The 24,237-nt window shown below is 34.3% G+C and overlaps 1 protein-coding gene across 6 annotated transcripts in view; it reads left to right on the top strand.

Annotated features, from left to right (window-relative positions):
- The window catches only part of NAA16 (N-alpha-acetyltransferase 16, NatA auxiliary subunit), a 67,417-nt gene that overhangs the window by 16,890 nt on the left and 26,290 nt on the right, over positions 1–24,237 (top strand). For 5 of the 6 annotated variants that reach the window (XR_014291803.1, XR_014291804.1, XR_014291805.1 and 2 more), the window contains 3 exons: positions 2,377–2,496; positions 5,229–5,324; positions 11,092–11,198. Coding sequence is in view for 3 of the 6 variants with exons in the window: in XM_082602656.1 (XP_082458782.1) it covers positions 2,377–2,496; positions 5,229–5,324; positions 11,092–11,198 (323 nt within the window). In the remaining 3 variants the exon portion in view is untranslated. The remainder of the gene's footprint in view (positions 1–2,376; positions 2,497–5,228; positions 5,325–11,091; positions 11,199–24,237) is intronic. The other variant, XM_082602657.1, reaches the window with a different exon arrangement.

Raw genomic sequence — 24,237 nt, 5'->3', positions numbered from 1 at the left:
AGGGATTTTGACTCCAGATTCCATTTTCTTAAGCAGTATGTTATACTGCCTTCATATTCAACCCCCTCCCCCAGTATTTATCTCCATATATAGTAAAATGAGAAGAGTAAATGACACTTGGGATCCTAATAAAGCAAGATTCATTTATTTTCATTATGGGCTAATTAAGAAGACAGGATTCTGAGAAATAGTTAAGAATGTTTTTCAACAAAGTCAAACAAATTTTCTTTTTTATACATAGCTTTGCTCATCAATTACCCATTTCCTGAGCAACACCGTATTAAATAGAATGTCCATCTAAATAAATAATTAGTTTAAAACTAAAATCTCATGTAGTTGCAGGACTTCTAAAGCTTAAAAATACTAGCTAAGGTTTATTTACTCTTCTGTGTTTCACAGTATGGTAATTGCTTAAACTGCTTAATTTCACTTAATTTTTTAGCGCCTCTAACATGGATATTACTTATTGTCCCTTTTTATATTTGAAGAAACTAAGAGAGGTTAAGGACTTGCCCAAGTTGCCCAGCCTTTCAGGAGGTAGAGTTAATTTCTAAAAATATCTTTGTGACTTCAGAGCCTTTATTTTTTTTTTTTTTAATTTAAATAGACTTTATTTTTTAGAGCAGTTCTAGGTTCACAGCAAAACTGAGTGGAAGGTACAAAGATTTCCTCTATACCCTCTGTCCCTGCACGTGCACAGTTCCTCCTACCCGCACCCCCCATCCCCCCAAGCCTGTAGTTTACATTTGGGTTCATTCTTGGTGTTGTATACCTTCTAGGTTTTAAAAAATGTATGATGACATTTTACATACTGTCCTTATAGTATCATACAGAGTAGTTTCACTGCCCTAAAAATCCTCTGCTCAGCCTGTTTCTCCTTGCCCCCAACCCTTGGCAACCAGTAATCCTTTTACTGTCTCCATAGTTGTGCCTTTTACAGAATGTATTAGAGGTGGAAGCATACAGTATGTAGCCTTTTCAGATTGGCTTCTTTCACTTAGCAACATGCATTTAAGTTTCTTTCATGTCTTTTCATGAGTCCTTTTAACTGCTATCCTCTACTGTTGTGGAGGAATGGGGCACGATCATAGTTCTTTTGTTCTCCTTTTATTATTTTTTGAATTCAAGTATAGTTTAAGTTTAATGTACTGTTTATGGTTTTAACTAGTAAATGTTTATGTGTGTTCGTTCACTTTGTACCAAGTAGTGTGCTGACCATTTTAAGTACATTATTTCAGTTGATTATCATAAAAACAGACTGATGCAGTTGATATTTTGCAGGTAAGGAAATGGAAATTGGAAGTTTTGTAAGTTATTCAAAGTCACAGAGCTAGAAAGTGGTAAAACTGGTAGTTACACCTAGTTAGTCTTACTGTAGAGCTTAAGTAATATACAATATAGTAAAATAAATAGTAAAATGATATATATAATAATCACTGTAATATGATAATGATGAAAGCTGAAATAGTATGTATGACTGAAGACATTTCAAAGGGTTGTTTGAAACAGATTCTGTAGGGAGTGGGAAAGCTTAGGGATAGAAAGTTGAGATATATTTTTTGAGATTCTCCCTTTTATCTGGATTAGGTATGCTTTCCATTTTATCTGAAAAGTTCGTTATTTATTTATTTTGGCTGCGCCGTGTGGCTTGCAGGATCTTAGTTCCCCCACAAGGGATTGAACCCGTGCCCCCTGCAGTGGAAGTGTGGAGTCTTAACCACTGGACCGCTAAGGAAATCCCTATCTGAGAAATTTAGATTCCCATTTCCCATACCCACTTTCAATTTGTACGGCTTAGTAAAAGAAATTGAGTCTTAGAGGTGACCCACATGTGAACATGGTTTGTGTAGTTTCTTGCTGCGAAGTGGTATTTAGTGTCATTGTTTTGTGAGTTTAACTTCTCCAGTTTTAGTGACCTGGAAAGGACAGTAAGAGAATTGAATGGAGAATTGTTTAACATAAGAATTGATTAGGAAAAGTACATTAAAAATCTTGCAGTAGGAAGGCAGGGATATTTCATTAGAATTATTTACCAATCTATATATAAGGTAACTTTAGTTACTTTAAAGGGTGTACAAAAATGTGCATAATGCAAAGATATTTTACTAACAAGTTAATATCATATATATGGTGTGGGAGGGAGCCAAAAATGAATGTTAGTATAATAGAATGTGTAAATGAAGGTTCATTTCTGAAGACAAGCTGTGAATTAATCTATGTTTAGTTATTTAAACTGCAACAAGCCCTAAAGGGAAGCACCATACAGTTGTCTTTCATAAACATCTATTATACTAATAATGCTTAGTGAAATCTCTGGGATTAGAAAGGTATTTAATGTTTAAGCAAAATGAATGTGACATTTAAACTTAATTTTAGGGGAAATGCTGTTGAAATTGGGACGATTAAAAGAAGCGAGCGAAGTATTCAAAAACTTGATTGATCGGAATGCAGAAAATTGGTGTTACTATGAAGGCTTGGAAAAAGCTCTACAACTTAGTATGTAATGATTTTTCTCCTACCTTCTCTTAGGTAGTGTTTTTTTTTTTTAATTATTTATTTTTGACTGCGTTGGGTCTTCGTTGCTGCGCGTGGGCTTTTTCTCTAGTTGCGGTGAGCAGGGGCTTCTCTTGTTGCGGAGCACGGACTCTGGGGGTGCGGGCTTCAGTAGTTGTGGCTGGCGGGCTCTGGAGTGCAGACTCAGTAGTTGTGACGCACGGGCTTAGTTGCTCCGCGGCATGTGAGATCTTCCCGGACCAGAGATCGAACCTGTCTCCGCTTCATTGGCAGGCGGATTCTCAACCACTGTGCCACCAGGGAAGCCTTTAGCTAGTGTTTGAAGTATAGTAAAATATAAAGTTGTAAGAATATTTGAGGATGCATATTTTTAGTTTTAGCATTCATGTTTCCATTTAGGAAGTTACAGGTTAAACATGGGAGTGAAAATGAATTCAGATATTTATATTTAAGTGATAAATGCTTACAGATTATTTTAGGTTTCTTGATCCATTAAAATGTTACCAATTTACACTAACTAGAGTGGTGGGGAAGAAAATGGGCATTCCCTTTCTGGGAAATGTCATAATTATTTAGTATTTTTAAAGAATTAGAGGACTGTTACTGTCAATCTCTAAGAATAAGAATTGGGCCAAAGAAATGTTGCTGAGAGTACGTTGTATATAGCATCAACATAAAAACTATTCTTTTACTTTCAAACTAGGCTAATTTGTGTAGAATAAATTGTATACATCTTCTTTTGAAATTTGATAAACTTGACCCTTTTCAGAAATCTAGAATAGTATTCTAAATTTTCCCTAATTTCTCATAATTAAATATCTTTAATATTGCTAAAATCATATTTAGTCATGGGTAAGTAAGTATATGGCTGAAATAATTATGAAACTTGAGGGTGTTGAAACAGCAGAATTTTTAAATTTAAAAATTATGGTAAGTAGGTAGCTACCCATATTCATTTATAGTAGGAAGAGCTATGAGAAAAATGTATTTGTTGTATCTTAATCACATGTATACATGAATCCAGGTTTTCTGTGTGTATTTAAAATTTTATATCACAAATTATTTTTAGAAGTTCCTTAAATAATTGTTTTAAAGAAAATAATGAAAATTAAAATATTGATTAGATCAGTAGTCTGTCTTTAAAAAAAAAACAGGACAAAAGTCATGTGTCTGAAGGTTGGAAATGTGAGATAACTGATTTTTCTTTAAACTACCAGTTACTGGCATGTTAATCACTTAACTGCTTTAGTAAAATGAATAATATGTTCCATATATCAGGATCCATGCTTACTGTAAAATATATTGATTATAAAACTATGTTTTTAGGTTCCTTAGGACCTTTTCCTCCCCCATGGTAGGTTCTGGAGCTCCAACTTGTGACTTCAAACAGGTCATTGAAATGGTTTGGCTTTTGTCTTAATGTAACTACATTTATAAGACTAGCTTTATCTGGGTTAGTGGGAAAATGTTTTTTATACTCATAGTTCGTCTCATTCTCTAAGATTAGGTATAAATATGAGAACTGCTTTTTAAAAATATGCAATAGGCTTCTTGTAAATTTTAGTATAAGCGTCCTTAATATTTCATGAAGTCTCCAAATCATTAACAGAATGTGAAAATAATTTTTCACATATCCCAGTTTTTAAAATTCAACCACATTGGAGCTCCAAAATGTATTACTGGGGGAAGGAAGGAGTCTAAACAAAATCGGACTTTACTTTTTAAAGTGCTGTGTTTATAATCTTGATACTGAACACTACATTTATGGTGGCTTGATTGCTAGCACCAAGGGTTATTTTTATAATAATTATATTTCTGTGGTCTGAATTAAAATCCACCTAGAACCTTATAGTTTAGAAATGGGTTTGCCTTTTCTTAAAAATTCTGCTGTAAGTTATCTTATTGCTTATATAAAATAATACATGTAATCTCTCTTTGTAAATTATGCTGGATATTATTTTAGAATAATAAACTAGACCCAGATCCTATTCTGCATATTGTTAATGTAGTTTACATATAGATCCTGTATTTAGTACTATAAAATTAGGTTGGTCTTGACAGGGAAGATATAACTTTCTGTTAGAAGTATATTTTATATCATAATATTTGGGAGAAGTAATTGCCACTTTAAAAGTCTGTTCTGATGGGGTTCTTTTTTTTGGTACTTGGACAGGGATATGAACTAATGGAGTTCTTTGTAATAGAGTTTCACTGAAGATTTTAAGTGTCAAACTTCCTTAGAAACTTAGTTCATCTTTTAAAATACTGCATTCATGACCCTAAAACTATTGCTTCTTTAAGCCTATCAATAGGCGTTATAGACTTTTGTTGGGTTTATGTGGGTTATATTGGGTTAGAGGATTTATGTAAGGTATGTTATAAAGGAACATTTTCTTTTTCGTGGGTTGTGCATGCAGGAATATCAGAGAAGTGCAGTGTATCTTCAGTCTGTCTTGTGTGTATATGATTTGAGTTGGATGTAGAATCTGTTGTGGTGAAATTTTGGTTTTCTCTGGACTTTGGGTTTAAAATGGTGATTTAATGATTATTTCATTGCCACAGAGTTTTTAATGTCATTCTTACAAAAATTGAGAGCAGCTTTAATATTGATAATGTGATTTTTAATTTATAACATAATTTTTAAAGTTTATTAGCATTTTATCATAGATAAAAGTTTTGATGCTTTGAATCTGACGCATATTTACTGATAATAGGCACTTTAGAAGAGAGGCTTCAAATTTATGAAGAAATTAGTAAGCAGCACCCCAGAGCAATTTCACCTAGAAGAATACCTTTGAATCTTGTCCCAGGTAATATTAGGATATCTTTTGTAACACTAATAATTACTTGTTGAAATTACTCAACACCATTCACATTTTAAAAGCTTGTTTCTGGAATAGAGTTTACACCTACACCAGTCTTGGGGGTGGGAGTGATCAGTTATTTATTTGTTATGCATATGTTGTTAAGAGTATTTACATTGTTAGCTTTATGTTGGTTTTAAGTGTCAGAAGTTATTTATATAAAATTGTTTTTCTTATGTGACTTTAAAAAGTAAACAGCATATTTAGAAGGTAAATTAAATTCCTTAGAATTGATGACAAATTATATGTGAGGTATTGTGATTTAAGTGGTAGAAGTTTTGACATTCTGGATCTTCTTTTTAGGACATAAATTCAGAGAAAAAGTTGTGAGCTCTTTGTGCCCACCACAGTGTTAAAGAATATCACCAATGCTGTGCAGGCCCTCTTTCCTCAGAGTTGATTGCATTCTTGAAATTTGCCTTTTATCATGCTGTTGTTTTTGTAGAGCTCCATGTATTTTGTATCTCTAGAAATAAAAACAAAAGCCTGCTTTTGTCCTTCATGTAAATTGGAGCACTGTGGTATGTATTCTATGATTTGCTTCTATTGAACAATAGTATATTCATGACCTTGATCTGAGTTGCAGCATGTAGCTGAACTCATTTGCTATTGAGCTTATAGGAGGTAAAGAGTATATTAGCTCTTCAGTTAATGACTTTGTTGATGATTTTATGCAAAATTGTGCCTTTTTCTTAAAGTCATCTTTTATTTTTAGTTGTAAGTGCTATATATTATGAATTATTTATTGGCACTTCTGGCATGTCTTTTGATACAAGTCAGACCCTAGAATGCTAATATAACTTAAAAATCTCTATTCTAGGCATGGGGCGAAGGGGGGAGTATATTTTCTATGAATTCTCATTTACAATGGAAATATTTGTTTAAATAATTGTGTTATTTTCTTTTTATCAAAAGATTAATGGAAATTAAAAGCTTTTTATTTGACTTTTAAAGTACATGAAATACCTCTTAGAAGTGTACTGGGTTAGACAGTAGATACAAATTTATTTAAAAATAAATAGTGCCTTTCATTTATGTAAATGATGAATAGTATTCTGATCCTCCCTGTTTTGTTTCGGCTTTGTGAAGTAGGCAGATGTTTTCCAGGGAACATTACGTCCCAGTGGATGTTAATAGGCTTGGTGGGGAGGATGCCTGTGTACTGAGATGTTCTTCAGTCAAATGAGTTTGGGAAACTTTTGGTTAAACCCAACAATCAGGTTTCTGCAGGACTTCCTAGAACTTTCAGTATATGAGTTGTGAATTTCCAAGGTGGGATGTACTGTGCAGAGAGGAGCATTTCCCTAGTAAAAGTGTTTTCTGGAAGATGCTCGAGCTCACATTTCTGTATCTCCTTTTAAAAAAAAATAACAGCCTGTTGAAATATAACTCACATACCATAAAATGCACTTTTTAAAGTGTGCAACTCAGTGTTTTAATGTGCTCAGAGAGTTGCACAACCATCATCACTCCCTGGTTTCAGGAAATTTTCGTCACTCCAAGAAGAAAACTCATGTCCATTAGCAGTCACTCCCAGCCCCCAACCCCTGCACCAGGCAACCACTAACCTAACTTTCTGTACCTGTGGACTTGCTGGTTTTGGACATTTTGTATAATTGGAATCATACCATAGGTGGCCTTTTGTGTATAAGGTAGGAAGTATATTTTTACTGAAAGATAACCTGGAGCCAGTTGTTGAATGTAAAGTGTGATTTGGGTTAAAGTGGAATCATTCTGGACGCTCTAGGACATTGTCTTTGAAATGCTAAAAGGATCTTTTTACAAGCTAGGCCTCAGCTGAGGGGTCTTGACCGCTTGGGCTTCAAGGTCAGCATCATTTGAGGTTCTAACATACATGTATTTACAAAGCTCTGGGGACCATATATAAAATTGTGCAACTACTTAATTGTACCTGTGCAACAGCTGAATACTTCATGAAGTTTTTTTGCATGTTTAGAAATTTTTTTTTTTTTTTTTTTTTTTTTTTTTTTTTTTTTTTGTGGTACGCGGGCCTCTCACCGCTGTGGCCTCTTCCAATGCAGAGCACGGGCTCCGGACGCGCAGGCTCAGCAGCCATGGCTCACGGGCCTAGCCGCTCAGCAGCATGTGGGATCTTCCCGGACCGGGGCACGAACCCGTGTCCCCTGCATCGGCAGGCGGACTCTCAACCACTGCGCCACCAGGGAAGCCCTAGAAATATTTTTATGTGTAATAAGAAAGGTATCTTAGGCAATAAGATCTTTTTCAAGAAACATGATGGAACTTGAGAATGCAAGTTTTGAAAAAGGCTTACTGGTTTTTAGATAAAAATGTTTATTACCTACAGATTAGTGAACAGCCAAAGTCCTGGGGAGATTCTCCAACAGCCTGAAATATTAAGTGCTGTGAAAACAGTGCTTTTCAAAATAACTAGTTTAATTCATCGTGATCTATTAGTCTTCACTGGCCAAGGAGGGAGAAAGAGGGAAGGAGATAATCCAGAGTATTAAACGAGAATGCTAATCACATTTTGCTCCTATTTTATTTTTGTTTCATTGGATTGTTTTTATTTTTTATTGAGATATAGTTGACATACAATGTGTAAGTTTAAGGTGTATGATGTATTGATTGATACATTTATATATTCCAATATTATTATCGCTGTAGTGTTAACTAACACCTCCAGTAGGTCACATGATTATCATTTCTTTTTTGTAGTGAAAACATGCACCATTATTTAGAGTAAATTCCCAGGTTATCAGATACAGTCTGATCTTGCTGTTTATGTTCATTATTTTAGCGGTGGTTTTTGGGATATCAGTTTTTATGTGAATCTGTACTACATCTAGTGAAGAATTAGCATAACATCTCTGTAGTCAGATAACTTGTTTTACAAGCTGCAGTGCTAAACAGACACATGATGATTTTTTTTTAATTTTAGAATTTTATTTTTTTATACAGCAGGTTCTTATCAGTTATGCATTTTATACATATTAGTGTATATATGTCAATCCCAATCTCCCAGTTTTTCTCACCACCACCAGCCCTTCCCCACTTTCCCCCCTTGTTGCCCATATGTTTGTTCTTTACATCTGGGTCTCTATTTCGGTCCTACAAACCGGTTCATCTGTACCATTTTTCTAAGTTCCACATATATGCATTAATATACGATATTTGTTTTTCTCTTTCTGACTTACTTCACTCTGTATGACAGTCTCTAGATCCATCCATGTCTCTACAAATGACCCAATTTTGTTCCTTTTTTATGGCCGAGTCCGGCACATAATGATTGATAGATAGCTTTTTTTTCCCCCTAAAGGAAAGACTATGGGGGTACTAAGGAATTATTTAAAAATAGTTAGGAAGAAGGGAGGTTATTTATTTTTGTGAAACAGTTTTTCTTATATATAAAGAAAAAAATTATGAGATGGGTAAATAGTAAGTAATTTTGGGATATAGTGTGTGACTGAGCAGTTGAGTAGCTGTGCAGGCTTCTGGTTTAGACAGTGCATTCATACAGTTCTGAATAAAAGGGTGCAAAACAGGTTTTAACTGAAAAGTCTTTTCTGTGTCTCTGTCCTGTGGCCACCAAGTTTACTTCCCCAGAGACAGCCATTGTTACTAGTAGATGGTTTAACTCTTCCAGAAATACATTTTGCATCTACAAGCAAAAGTCTGTGTTTGAGGGTTTATGTATAGTTTTCCTTTCTCCTCCCCCTTTTGTACAAAAGTGACATAGATTGTTCTGCATCTTGTTTTCCTTTTCACTTAACTCTGCATCTGGAATTCAGCCCTATATCAGTATATAAGACCTTCCTCATTCTTTATCATAGCTAGCTGCACAGTTGAAATGAAAGTTTAATGGGAGAAGAGGCTTTCCATATAGTGGATACTTGAGAGCTGAGTGCACTGTCTTTTAAGTATGATCTAAATAGATTGAGAAAGTTGAAGAGGAGTTCAGAGTAGCCTCTGACATGAAGATAAAAATGCATGTTTTCTCAGTAGATGGTGATAGCAAGTGTGGAAAACATTCTTAACTATGGAAATACCATAGCCATCAGATGTCACGGTGCACATGATAGACAACACTTATTGAGTGGTTGCTGTGTGCTTGTGCTGCATAGACGTTTCAGCTTGTGTGCGAAAGAGCACTGTTGAGGCCGGTGGTGTTACCGTCATCTTACAGTGGGGAAATTGAGGTGTTTAGTGGACAGTGTCACGCGAAGTAAGCAACAACATCCCTGACGGCCTGCCACAAGACTGTTAACCTTTGCTTTGTATCAGAGAAAGTGCTGGAAAGATTTGATCGTTTTGATTTTTAAGGAAGTAATGATGTATATTTAAACCAGAGTGAAACTTTGTGCAGTCTTGATAATCTGTGATTTTCAAAACATTATATGCAAAGTATACTGAAGGAACACAAAATACCACTCTGGGTTGAATATACATGATTACTTCCTTAAAATTCAAAAGTAGTTCTAGAGATCAAATCTTTCCAGCACTTCCTGTTATAAAGATTAGAGAGCATCTGGAAGCAGTCTTCGTAGTAAGTTGAGGTAACAAATGTTGATCCTGTTTTTATATTAGATAAAACTTTCACTCAATAAAATTTAAATTTCTCCTCTTAATATTTATGACATCTGTAATATGTTGAGTATGCATGTTTTGTTCAGTAGTGTCAGTCACAACAAATAAAAATAACCACTTGGGTTGTTGAGTATTTTGGTAAAATGTGATTCATAAAGAAACCTTAAGAAAGGTTATTTCAGTAGACTTACTTTAGCTTAAAACATTCATGACATATATGTATCTTTTTTTTTTCTTTTGAGTGGGCAAATCCATGTCCTTACATATTAACCCTTATTGTCAAAAAGTTAGAGCTTTTGTATTTAAAATTAATTTTTTTCAATTTTTTCTGCTTTTAAAAAGTGACACTGAAACTCTTTGGTAAGGGTTTAGCAATAATAGGAGATTTATTTACTTGATGTACAAATAGGGTATTTATTTAATTCTAATGTTAGCATGCCTCAGGGCTCTGTCTGATGTCTTATGGATGTTATTTTACTTATTGTCTATCTCACCCACTAGAATGTTAATAATTTCCATGAGGGCAGAATTTTAAAAAATTTGTTTGTTTTAATCACGGCTATATCCTGGATACCTAGAACAATGCCTGGCACATAGTAGGTGCTCGATAGATGATTGTGGAATGAATGACTGTTGAAATAAATCACTAGTTGATTCGGAAAACATTTGTAAATACCGTGTTAGTGTTTAAAAAGATATTTTGACTGCTACTTAAATATAGTGCTGGTTACAGTAGAATCCTTATATAGTTTGCAGAGTGCCTTCTGAGATGTAGGATTGAGATAGTAGGATTGAGCCTCTGCTGGTCAGTGAGATTAGGAAAGATACTTCCTATGGGGACTGTATTCAGAATAGATAGTAGGTTACTTTTCCTCAAAGCTGCTCAGTCATTTTGTTTACCTATCTTTTGAAGTGTTCCTTGAAGATATTTTGAATCTGCATCTAGGGAAAACACACTTGCCAACCGAACCGAGATATTTGGTGTTATGCTTTTTGGCGGTAACAAATAATGCTGACTGACTTTTTGGGTTTAAACATTGGATAGGGGAATCATTGTTTCTGAAAGAGTTTTATTTTTATTTATGAAATAATTTTGCGAAACTGTTTGCATCAGTTGAAGTATAACAAAGTACACTTTTGTTTCTAGGTGAAAAATTTAGAGAACTAATGGATAAGTTCCTGAGGGTTCACTTCAGTAAAGGCTGCCCACCCTTGTTTACTACTTTGAAATCTTTATATTACAATACAGAAAAGGTAAAATTTGGTCTTTATTCAATTTGCTGTAGTCTTTTTACTAACTTAATTATTACAGAAAGATTTCCATGTAAATAATATGCTATGATTCATTTTCTCTGTTCTAGTTATAGTGTGCACCTTAGTCTAATAATAGATGAACTGAAATTGTATGCATGTACTGTAAGTAGTATCAAAGGAAATGTCAATCTGAAATTTACCGAGTAAAGGGTTTATCAAAGCACTAAAATAAAGATTGTTGTTTTTAATGGGTATACTTTTGTAGTGGGATTTTAAGTTTGACCTATTGTCACCAGAGGTCTGTATTTAACTATTTCATGATTAATTATCTATTATTTTATGGTATGACTGGATTTTTAAATTCGTTATGCTTGCTTTTAAAGTTAGAGCATGGGGCTTCCCTGTTGGTGCAGTGGTTGAGAGTCCGCCTGCTGATGCAGGGGATACGGGTTTGTGCCCCAGTCCGGGAAGATCCCACATGCCGCGGAGCGGCTGGGCCCGTGAGCCATGGCCGCTGAGCCTGCGCGTCCGGAGCCTGTGCTCCGCAACGGGAGAGGCCACAACAGTGAGAGGCCCGTGTACCACACACACACAAAAAATAATAAAAATAAAATAAAGTTAGAGCATGGAAAATTGTTACTGCAACAGTAAAATGTCATTTGGCGCTGTTAGTTTTAACTAATAGGCTACATTTTAATGTAGTTTTAGCTAGTTTTCGAATGAAGAGAATCACTTTCTGCTTTTTAAAATTAGGAAATAGACTTGGTTTTATATTAGAGAGATAATTAGAAAATTAAAAGTTAATAGAAAATAGTTATACTTCTGTTTCCAAGCATTGCTTCTTATTTCTTAAGGTCTGAAATCTGTGTTCTTTTCTGTAATCAGTTTTTGAAAGTTACTAGTGGATAAGGAAAAGATTTTATTAGAAATGCTAAAATATTTTTAGTTAAACCTATATCACTTTATGTTTATTTAGTTTTGACCCATAATTATTTGCAAATTAGTAATAATTGTGAATAATAAAATATTGAAAAAAGTCAGTGTTAGGTATAACTGATTGACACTTTCTTCCTTTGGCAGCAGGTTTCATAAACTAAAAGGGACAACTGATAATATCTAGAGGGGAGTGGCTGAGGATGGCTAACAGAACTTCTGTACTCTGTTCCTACCATTGGTGCACCCAGTCTCCTTGCCAGTTGGGCAGATCCCCACTTCGGGAAAGAGACCTATAGTACCCGACTAGTAGAAAGTGTCATTTACATTAAAACAAACAAACAAACAAACAAAACTTAACAATTATTTAATGTCTGTAGTATGCTTTATTTGATTGCAATGGTACTGCTATCGATTTTTTTTCTGCAATTGATTTTTTCTACTGATTTTTTTAATACTGATTGATTCATATGAAAACATGTAGCAGTGCCTACCAGTAATTTTTGTAGGTTATTTAAATGAGCATTTGCCAAAATTCTTCTCTTACTCATTTAGGCAAGGGTGACAGAGAAGAAAGATGAGATAAAATGTCGGAAATAATAAAGAACATGTATGTGAATGAGAATAGAGTAGTGCTTTTGTAACACTGTCTTACAGCAAGTACTGAAGGCAGAATTTGTTCCTTACAGAATTCCTTACAGAATTTGTTCCTCTTAAGCTATCACTGGGCTTTCACTGGCTTTCTCAGTTTTCATAAGAGGCATAAGAGGCAAATATTGATCCAAAATTACCATCTTAAAGGTGTTAAGCATTTGTTGGTATTTTATTTTATAAAGCTTGGAAATGGCATTTTTAAAGAAGGCAGTGAGAGTGCATTCATCTATATGCGAACCTTTGACATCTCTTTAGTGTTAATCTTTGAGCACGCAACAGGAATGTTTACCGTGTGTTTTTGAGAATTGAATTAAGCTACAGAAAATTCAGTTTAAGTTGTCAGAACTTAGTATAGTGAGAAAAAATGTACAAGTATGGGAAATCCTTCTCAAATCATTTTGGTCACATATTTGTGATTACTCAAGAGGGCGTTTTAAAGTTTGCATATTTCTAATCAGCAGTGAGTCCTGTTTTTAGCTAAGGGCTGCATTTTAACTCTCGAAGGATTTCAAAGAGGTTAAGGCTGATAAACAATTATATTTTTGTAAACTTCCAAGTCTTAAAGAATAATCCATGTCAGGTACCATGAAAATAAAATTATCTTTTGAAGTTAGCTTAGGATATAGTACAAGTGTCAAAAAGTATATTTAAAAAATGTCTCCAGCATTTTAAATTGTGAATTTTGACCATAAATATTTTGGTTTTTTCCCCCCAGCAATTTCACAAGCACTTAATGTGTTATTGTGTAGTCTTCAATATCTTCTTTTTAATGACAGCATAGTCTTTTATCAAAATCATACCTCCAACTGAACTTTGATTTTCAAAGTTTTTGCAGTTAAAAAAGTATTTCTTTGTACACATAGCTTTACTTAGGATTTTTGTCTCATAAATTCTCAGAATAAATTAATGGGTAAAAGGTATGAACATTCTGTTATTCTTGTAAACATCAATTTGTATTGCCACTACCAAAGTGTGTGAAAGGTTCACTGTGCCCTCACCAGAATTAAGCAGTGTTAAATATTTTCTTTTCTTATGTTTGCTTTTCTAATGAGATTTTTTTTTAAAACATAAGCTAAAATTTAATGTAACCAGATTTGCTGATCTTTATTTCTATTGTGGGAGTTCACCTATTGTTTTAGAAACAGTTTGGAAAGTCCTCTTCCTCTTGAGCAGTGCTTCTCAAGGTGGGGCGGGAAGGGAATTTTGTCCCCCAGGGGACATTCTGCAATGTCTGGAGATGTTTTGGTTGTCAGCCTGGTGGGTGTGCTACTGATACCTAATGTGGGTGGAGCCCGGGACGCTGCTGAACACTCTTCAGTGCACAGGACAGCCCCCCACAGCAAAGAACTGCGTCACCAACATGTTGGGCTGCGTAATTCTAGGGGCTGTCCTGTGCGTCACAGGATATTTGGCAGTGTCCTTGGCCTCTACCACTTAGCGTCAGCAGCTTACCCCCAGTATCTTTGTTGTTCTCTTAATAGCTTTATTGAGATGCAGTTCACATACAATAAAATTGACCTATTTGAAGTTTACAAATTCACTGATTTTTAGTATATTCAGAGTTTTGCAACCATCACCACAGTAATTTTAGAAAATTTTCATCACCCGAAAAAGAAACCCCATTCATATCTGCCTGCCGCACTCCCCCAATCAGGCAGCCACTAGTCTACTTTCTGTTTATGGATTTGCCTATTCTGGGTATTTCATACAAACAGAATCAAACAATATGTGGCCTTTTTTTCTCTAGCTTCTTATACTTAGCATAAATATTTTCACCTATGTGGTAGCATGAGTACTTCATCCCCTTTTATGTCCAAATAATGTCCAGTTGTATGGCTATACTACATCTTATCTATCAGTTGAGGGACATTTTGGTTGTTTGTACCTTTTGGTACGAATAATGCTGTGAACATTTGTGTACTAGTTTTTGCATGTACATGTTTTCATTTCTCTTGGGTGCGTATACCTGGGAGTGGAATTGCTAGGTCAAATGGTAACTCCATGTTTAAACTTTTCAAAAACGGTCAGGCTCTTTTCCGAAGTACCTTCACCATTTTACATTCCCACAAGCAGTGTATAAGGATTCTGATTTCTATACATCCTCACCAACAATCCACTTGTTATTATATGATATTTGATTATGGCCATCCTAGTGGGTGTGAAGTGGTATCTCCTTGTGGTTTTCCTTTGCATTTCCTTGATGACTGATTATTTTGAGCATTATTTCAAGTGCTTGTTGGCCATTTGTATATCTTCCCTGGAGAAACGTCAGTTCAGGTTCTTCTCCCAGTTTTTAATTGGGTTATTTGTCTCTTCATTATTAGTTGTAATATTTTTAAATATATTCTAGGTACAAGTTTCTTATCAGATATATGATTTGAAAATATTTTCTACCGTTCTGTGGATTGTCTTTTCACTTTCTTAAAAGTGTCTTGATGAAGCCCATTTTATCTTTTTTCTCTTGTGTTGCTTTTGCTTCTGTGTTGTATATATGAAACCTATTTCCAAATTCGGGGTCATGAAGATTTACACATATTTACTTCTAAGAGTTTTATACTTTTGGTTCTTACATTAGAGTCTTTGATTCATTTTGCGTTCATTTTTGTATATGGTGTGAGGTGGGAGCCCAGCTTCATTCCTTTGCATGTGTTTGTCCAGTTTCCCAGCACCATTTGTTTTTTTTTTTTTTTCCATTGAAAGTCTTGATAGCCTTGTTGAAAGTAAATTGATCATAAATGTGAGGGTTCATTTCTGGACTCTCATTTCTGTTCCACTGATCTGTATGTCTGTCCTTAGGCTAGTATCACACTGTCTTGATTACTGTAGCTTTGGGGTAAATTTTGAAATTAGGAAGTGTGAATCTTTCTAGTTTGTTTTTTTTTTTAATATTCTTTTGGCCATTAAAGATTTATTTTATTTCCATATGAATTTTAGGATCAGTTTTTTAGCTTCTACAAAGAAGCCAGCTGGGATTTTCTAGGGATTGCATTGAATCTGTAGATCGCTTTGGGAAGTATTTCCATCTTAACACTATTAAGACTTTCAGTCTATGAACATTGGAAATTTTCCATTTATTTAGATTGTCTTTAATTTCTTTCAACAATTTTTTTGTAGTTTTCAGTTTATAAGTCTTATACATCTTTTGTTAGATTTATTCCTAAGTATTTTATTTTTTTATGCTATGCTAGATGGAAGTATTTTCTTTCTTTTTTTTATTATATAGTTTTAGATGTACATCCTGAAACTTATATAGGGCCAATTATAATTTGATATCTGTGTACACTATAAATTGTTCACCACTACAAGCCTAGTTACCATCCATCACCATACAGTTGACCCCCCCACCCCACCTTCACCCATTTCACACCCACCCCCTAACCACCTTCCCTTCTGGTAACCACTAATCTGTTTTCTGTGTCTGAGTTTGTTTTTGTTTTGTTTTGTTTTGTTTTTAAAAATTTTTTTAAGGTTCCACATATGAGTGCAATCATGTGACATTTGTCTCTGATTTATTTCACTTAGCATAATACCGTCGAGGTCCATCCGTGTTGTTGCAAATGGTAAGACTTCATTATGGCTGAGTAAATAGTCCGTTGTATATATACACCACATCTTTATCCATTCATCCATTGATGGACATCTAAGTTGTTTCCATATTTTGGCTATTGTAAATAATCCTGCAGTGAACATAGGGGTGCATCTATCTTTTTTGGATTAGTGTTTTTGTGTTCTTCGGATTGGAATTCTTTTCTTAAATTTAGTTTTCAGGTTTTTTTATTGCTAGTATATAAAATACGGTAGATTTTTGTATATTGTTCTTATATTCTGTAACCTTGATGAACTTGTTTATTAGTTGTTATAGTTGGTGTAATGAATTTCTGTCATCTGCAAATAGAAAGTTTTATTTCTTCCTTTCCAGTTTGTATCCTTTTTATTCATTTTCTTGACTAATTGCCCTGTCTAGAACCTCCCGTCAGTGTTGAATAGAAATGATGAGAATTGACATTTTTGTTTTGTTCTTGATCTCAGTGGGAAAACATCTAGTCTTTCTCCATTAAATACTGTGTTAACTATGGGTTTTTTTGTATATGCCCTTTGTAATGTTGAGCAAGTTCCCTCCTACTCCTAGTTTGTTGAGCATTTTTATTGTGAAAGGGTGTTGGATTGAGTCAAATGGTTTTTCTTTGTCTATTGAGATGATCATGTGTTTATTGTTTTTATTCTGTTGATATTGTGTATTACATTAAATGATTTTCAGATGTTAAACAACCTTGCATTAGTGGGATAAAACCCACTTGGTTGTGCTATATAATTCTTTATATATGTTGCTAGGTTCAATTTGCTGGTATTTTATTAAGGACTTTTGCATCTGTATTTTTAACAGATACTGGACGTAGTTTTCTTATGATGTCTTTGTCTGGTTTTGTTATCAGGGTAATAATGGCCTTATAATGAGTTGGGAAGTGTTCTCTCCTGTTTTTTTTTTGAAAAGTTTATGAAGATTGGTATTAAATATTTGGTAGGATTCTTTGTGGGTAGCTTTTGATTACCTGTTGAAACTCTTTACTTGTTATTGGTTTATTTATATCTTCTATTTCTTCTTATTTGGTTTCTGAAATTTGTGTTTCTAGAAATTTGTCCATTTAAGTTATCCAGTATTGGCATATATGTTCATCATATTCCTTTATAATCATTTTCTTTCCAGTCAGTAGTAAGTAATGTCTCTTCTTTAATTTTTAATTTTAATAACTTGAGTCTTCTTTTTTTCTTGGTCAGTCTAGCTAAAGGTTTGGCACTTTTGTCAATCTTTTCCGAAGGCCAAGTTTTCGATTTGTTGATTTCCCACCCCCCTTTTCTATTTTATTAGTTCCCCAATCTAATCTTTATTATACCCTTACTTATGCTGGTTTTAGGTTTAATTTTCTCATCTTTTTCCAGTTTTTTTTCCCCTAACATGTGCTTAGTGTTCTGTATTTTTGTTTTTTACTTTGCAGATTTAATCGATGAGAAAAATGTTTTTTCTAAGGATAAAGATCTATATTTGCACAGAATGATACTGAGTAAAATCAGTTTTTATTTAATTTTAGTTCAACTGTCAAGGCTACAGAATATACATTAAAAAAATTGTTTTAGTGTTTTAAAAGAAACCAGAATGACCCTAAATAAGAGGTAGAAATTAATTCTGGGCTTCCATTTTCACCTATAATGGAAAGTACTTAGCAGTTTTGTTCTGTAGCTATTCACTATGTCAGACTATTGAGTGAAGGCAGTGAATCATCAAGGTTTGCATGGGTTGTTACAGGTGCATTTGATTCCATTGAAGCTGGACATCAGTGCACAGGTGCAGTGAATATGAGTAAGAACATGGAAATTGAGTACTTGATGAGACTGACTGGATGAAGCATAGATGTCTCAACAAAAAGTGTATGGCTGTCCATACACAGGAAGGGGAGGTAGGCTGTTTCTCAGAGGACCTTTTTTTGTGTTAAATCTGCCCATACTATGAAAATAGTCCAAGATCCTCATTCAGTTAAAGAACGTGTGGAGGTATGGTGTGCCCTTTAGAAACTGGTGACTGTAGACCCAAAGAGTTACAAAAAACTTGGCCTGTTCAGTGAAGAAAGAGAATCATCATGAACTTCATTGGAATATTTCTACGGGAAGTACTAAATTGTTTGACTGTTGTTAGTGGGAAACAACTATAATTTGTTGGTGGAGGTGGTGGGTAAACTAGATTTTAATCCTGGAATATATTATCTGTAAGGTATCTTTGGTTCTTTATTTTTAATTAACTCAGGCAGGTATAAAATTTGAGTTTTTTATCTGTTTACTACCTAACTGTAATTGTGAAGGTAAGTTAGGAAAAAAATGAAGCTAAACAGCATTATAAAAATATTAGAATTCTGTTATCATTGTAAAAATGGCTTCACAGTTAATAGTCAAGCAAAATGATTCTAAAATTGCTTCATTTCATATATACTTTTGGAAAACTAGGTGTTTCAGAAGGTGATATAGGGGAATAATTGGCAAGGAAAGCAAGAGTTTGATTTGTATTTCAGGGCAATATAAGGAATTTTTTTCTTAGATGCTCTAAGTAATAGAAGGACTACATTAAGAATGTTTCATTGTGAGAATCCTGGATTTCTCACAAAAAGGAAAAAAATGAGTCAATAACAGTTCTGTCTTTAAAAATTCCAGAAGGCATTATTTGCAGTGGTAACAGTATCAGAGTTAGTATTTTTCAGACATGCTGATCAACAGTTAATGTTAATTGTAATGATGTTCATGAATTCATTTTTTGTTTGTTTAAGAACAGTTAAATTTTGGGAGAAGAAAATAAAAGCAAGTATTGGGTTGGCCAGAAAGTTCTTCCGGGTTTTTCCAGAACATCTTACAGAGAAACCCGAACAAACTTTTTGGCCAACCCAATACTTTTCCTAGGTATTCCAATACCTAGGAAGGTATCACAGTATAGTATAATGCCTGCTGACATTTATTAATCCCCTTCACAATTTTTGCCAAATCTACATAACACCTATAGTGCTATTTTAAAAATATTTTTCAGTAAATTTGACTACTTTGTTTTGTTTTTCATAAAAACCACAGATTTGTGCTAGTATCGTTTTTATAAAACACATAAAATCAAAATCTAACTTAAAAAGTTTCAGTTGGTGAATTAGCTGTAATCATCTCTTGTTACAGCGTGGGTACCACTCTTTGGGAAATACTGGTATAGGGAAAAGAGCATTGCTTTGGAATCAGGCCAGGTTTGGAATCCGGCCTGGTTTGGAATCCTGACTCCATCACACGTTTGCTTGAGCAACTACCTGAATCTGTTTCTGGATCATAAAGTTGGGGAAGATAATACTTAAGGAGTTGCTGTGTTCTTTAATTAAATGATAAAGTTTGTAAAGTGCTTGGTTCAGAGAGGGTTTTCAAGAACTGGTCGTTCTCTCACCATCCCCACCCATCACACCTCATCTCTGCAAGAAGTTACCTAGTTTCATTTTAGTGTCATAGTTCTTGGACAACTTACCTCTAGCTAGCTCCTTTGGAACCAAAATCATCACTGTTAATTGTACATTTATTAGAAATTAATCCAACAATTTTGGTCCTTGTTGATAAACTATTGTGCTTAGCTTTCTAATTTGGGTTAAAAAAATTCTGAAAAGACAGTTTCAGTGCCTTTCATGTTACAGTAACATTTAAAATGGGATCTGTATTTATATTGTGAAAAATTGTGTATCAGATGTGGTTTGTAGGGCTTTGTCTTTAAGGTTAGTAAAGAATTCTCTTAACTCATACATAAGAAAAGCTGGATAAGGGCAGTAATTTAGGAAATTATCTACAATAGTCACATTTGCCCAGGTTAGATTTTGTTAGCAGAAACAAAGCTTTTTCAATCCTGGTCAAATTATAACTGTTAGAAGAAAATATTTAAATCAGGAGAAGGTGGTTGAACTTGGAAATTTTTTCAGTTCATAAAAAATTTTGACTCTATAATTTAAGCTATTTTGAGGCTTAAAGTTTTATTGTGATCTTAGATACCTAACAAGTGGATTGGCTTTCTTGATTTTAATTGGCAGCAGCAGATAGCTATTTTCGAGAATAGCCATTACGTGTTGTTTTGCAAGAAAGGAGTTGAATATACAGTTATATTGTATAATTGAATATAGTTATACAGTATACAATTATATAATTGAATATACAGTTATACAGTATTATTGAAATATAAATGACAAGTAAACTTGAAGTAAAATGGGTCCTTTATACCTTAGTAAAACTCCTTAGACTAACTTTCATAGACAAGTTTGGAAAATTGAATTGTTCACTTAATTACTGAGTGAATGACTATAATATACATTTTTTAGATTCAATAAATATGCCTAATAAACCCGGAAGGACAGTGTTCTCTGCAGTTTTTTTATTTAGGACATTTCATGTGAACTTTCCATTACCTTGATTTATTTCCTCAAATCTTGTTTTGAAGTTCTGAAGCTGGAGATTCTATTTTATTCCGTAGTGTTTTACACTCCTTTATGAAGAATTATGTGTAACTTCAGTATATATTTTGTTGTACTTTTTAAAATGATTAAAACTGATTTAAAAAATTTATTTCACCCTAGAGATGGAAAGGTACACCCTTATTTAAAGCTCTAGCTGTGGTTTTAGTAACTGCCAGTAGATGGCAGTGTAAGTTCATGGAAAACTATTTGCTTCCATAAATTGAGTACTGAATTTCTAAGCCTGAACGTTTTTTAAGTTACACATACTCTCAGTGAGATTGATCCTGGTGGGTTAAAAATGCCTATTACTTTTTTAAAAATAAATTTATTTATTTATTTATTTATTTTTGGTTGTGTTGGGTCTTCGTTGTTGCGCACAGGCTTTCTCTAGTTGCGGCGAGCGGGGGCTACTCTTCGTTGCGCTGCGCGGGCTTCTCATTGCGGTGGCTTCTCTTGTTGCGGAGCACGGGGTCTAGGCGTGTGGGCTTCAGTAGTTGTGGCACGCGGGCTCAATAGTTGTGGCTCACGGGCTCTAGAGCACAGACTCAGTAGTTGTGGCACAGGGCCTTAGTTGCTCTGCAGCATGTGGGATCTTCCTGGACCAGGGATCGAACCTGTGTCCCCTGCATTGGGAGGCGGATTCTTAACCACTGCACCACCAGGCAGGTCCCTAAAAATGCCTATTAGTTTTTATTTTGCTTTGTAGTAATAGTCTTATTGCAGCAATTTTAAAAATCAGTTCTCAAACTCTAGGGTATATCGGAATTATCTGGTGGCTTGCTAAAAGCATTGCTAGACTCAGAGTTTCTGATTCTATAAATTTGGGGTTTGGTCAAAATTTTGCATCTCTAGCAAACTACTAATGATGCTAATGCTGACATTTATGATATTAATGGTGAGGATTGCACTTTTAGAACCACCTTTTTGTTGTTGTTGTTTTATTGTGGCAAAATACACTTAATTAACATAAGGTTTACCATGTTGACCATTTTTAAGTGTACGGTTTAGTGGTATTAACTACATCCACATTTTTGTGCACCCATCACCACCATCCATCCCCATAACTCTTTTCATCTTGTATAACTGAAACTCTGTACCTGTTAAACAATAACTTTCTGTTTTTCCCTCCCTCTAGTCTCTGGCAACAACCATTATACTTTATGTCTTTATGATTTTGACAACTCTAAGTAGCTCATATAAGTGGAATCATACAGTAATTGTCTTTCTGTGACTAGGTTTATTTCCCTTAGCGTAATGTCCTCAAGGTTCGTCCATGTTGTAGCACATTTCAGAATTTCCTTTTCAAAGCTTAATAATATCCCATTGTATGTCTATACCACATTTGCTCATCCATTCTTCTGTCCGTGGGCACTTGGGTTGCTTCCACGTTTTGACTGTTATGAACAATGATATGAACATGGATGTACAAATATTTCTTAGAGATCTGCTTTCAGTTCTTTTGGATATATAGCCAGAAGTGGAATTGCTGGATCATTTGGTAGTTGTATTTTTTGAGGAACTGCTGCATTGTTTTCCACAGCAGCTGTACCATTTTCCACCAGCAGTGCACAAAGTTTGCAATTTTTTTCACATCCTTGTCTACAGTTGTTTTCTGTTTTGTTTTGTTTTAAGGTAGCCATCCTCCTGGGTGTGAGGTGGCATCTCATTGTAGTTTTGATTTGCATTTCCTTAATGACTAGTGATGTTGCACATCTTTTCATGTGCTTACTGGCTATTTGTATATCTTTGGAGAAATGTTTATTCAAGTTTTTTATCAAACATTTTTGAATGGGATTTTTGTTGTTGAATTTTAGTTCTCCATATATTTTGACTATTAACCTCTTATCACATACATGATTTGCAAATATTTTCTCCTATTCCGTGGGTTGCCTTTTTACTCTATGGATGGCATCTTGGTGTACAAATTTTAAAATTTTCATGAAGTCCAATTTGTCAGTTTTTTCTTTTGTTACCTGTGCCTTTGGTGTCATATCCAAGAAGTCATTGCCAAATCTAATATTGTGAAGTTTTTGTCCTATGTTTTAAGAGTTTTATTGTTTCAGGTCTTACATTTAGGTCCTTGATTTTGAGTTAATTTTTGTACATGGTATTAGGTAAGGGTTCACCTGCATTCTTTTGCATGTGGATATCCAGTTTTCCCAGTACCATTTGTTGAAAAGACTTCTGTTTCTCCGATGATTGGTCTTGACACCCTTGTCAAAAATCATTTGACCATATATGCGAGGGTTTATTTCTGGACTTTCTGTTCTATTCCATTAGTCTCTACGTCTGTCTTTAAGCCAGTACCACACTGTTTTGATTACAGTAACTTTGTAATAAGTTTTGAAGTCAGGAGTGAGTCCTCTTGGTTTTGTTCTTTTTTAAGATTGTTTTGGCTCTTTGGGGTTCTTTGGGATTCCATGTTAATTTTAGGATGGGCTTTTCTTTTTCTGCAAAAAAAAAAAGGCATTTGGATTTTGATGGAGATAATGTTGAATTTATAGATCTCTTTGGGTAGTATTGATATTTTAATAATATTAATTTTTCCAATTCATGAATATGGGATGTGTTTCCATTTATTTGTGTCATCTTGAATGTTTTTCAGCAGTGTTTTATAGTTTTCATTGTACAAGTTTTTTGCTTCCTTGGTTAAGTTAATTTCTAAGTATTTTGTTCTTTTTGATGCTGTTGTGAATGAAATCCCTTTAGTAACTTCCTTTTCAGATTGTTCGTGTGTGTAAAAGTGCAGCTGATTTCTGTGTATTGACTTTTTGTATCTTGCTGCTTTGCTGAGTTCATTTATTCTAACAGGTTTTTTTGTGAAATCATTAGGGTTTTCTACTAGTAAGATCATATCATCTGCAGAGATAATTTTCTTTCTTTCTTTACTATTTGAATACCTTTTATTTCTTTTTCTTGCCTTCCAGCAGTAGAACTTCCAGTACGGTGATGAGTAGATGTGATGAAAGCAGGCATCCTTGCCTTGTTCTTGATCATCGTGGAAATGTTTTCAGTCTCTCACCATTAAGTATGATGTTCATTGTGGGCTTTTCATATTTGGCATTCATTATATTGAGATAGTTTCCTTCTATTCATAGTTTGGTGAATGTTTTTATAAAGAAAGGGTGGTGAATTTTGTCACATACTTTTTCTGCAGCAATTGAGATAATCATGTGGATATTTTTCCTTTATTTTGTTGATGTGGCAAGTTATATTGATCAATTTTTATGTTAAACCATCCTTGCATTCCAGGAATAAATTCCTCTTGGTCGTGGTGTATAATCCTTTTAATATGCTGCTGAGGCATGTTTGCTAGTATTTTGTTGAGGATTTTGCATCCATATTCATCAGGGGTGTTGGTCAGTAGTTTTCTTGTGGTGTTTTTGTCTGGCTTTGGTATGAGAGTAATGCTGGCCTCAGAATGAGTTTGGAAGTGTTCCCTTCTT

Source organism: Mesoplodon mirus (assembly GCF_964341445.2).
Source record: "Mesoplodon mirus genome assembly, chromosome: 17".
NCBI classification, from domain to species: Eukaryota; Metazoa; Chordata; class Mammalia; order Artiodactyla; family Ziphiidae; genus Mesoplodon; species Mesoplodon mirus.
The sequence above is the reverse complement of the archived record's forward strand: the minus strand, read 5'-3'. Positions and strand labels throughout refer to the sequence as shown.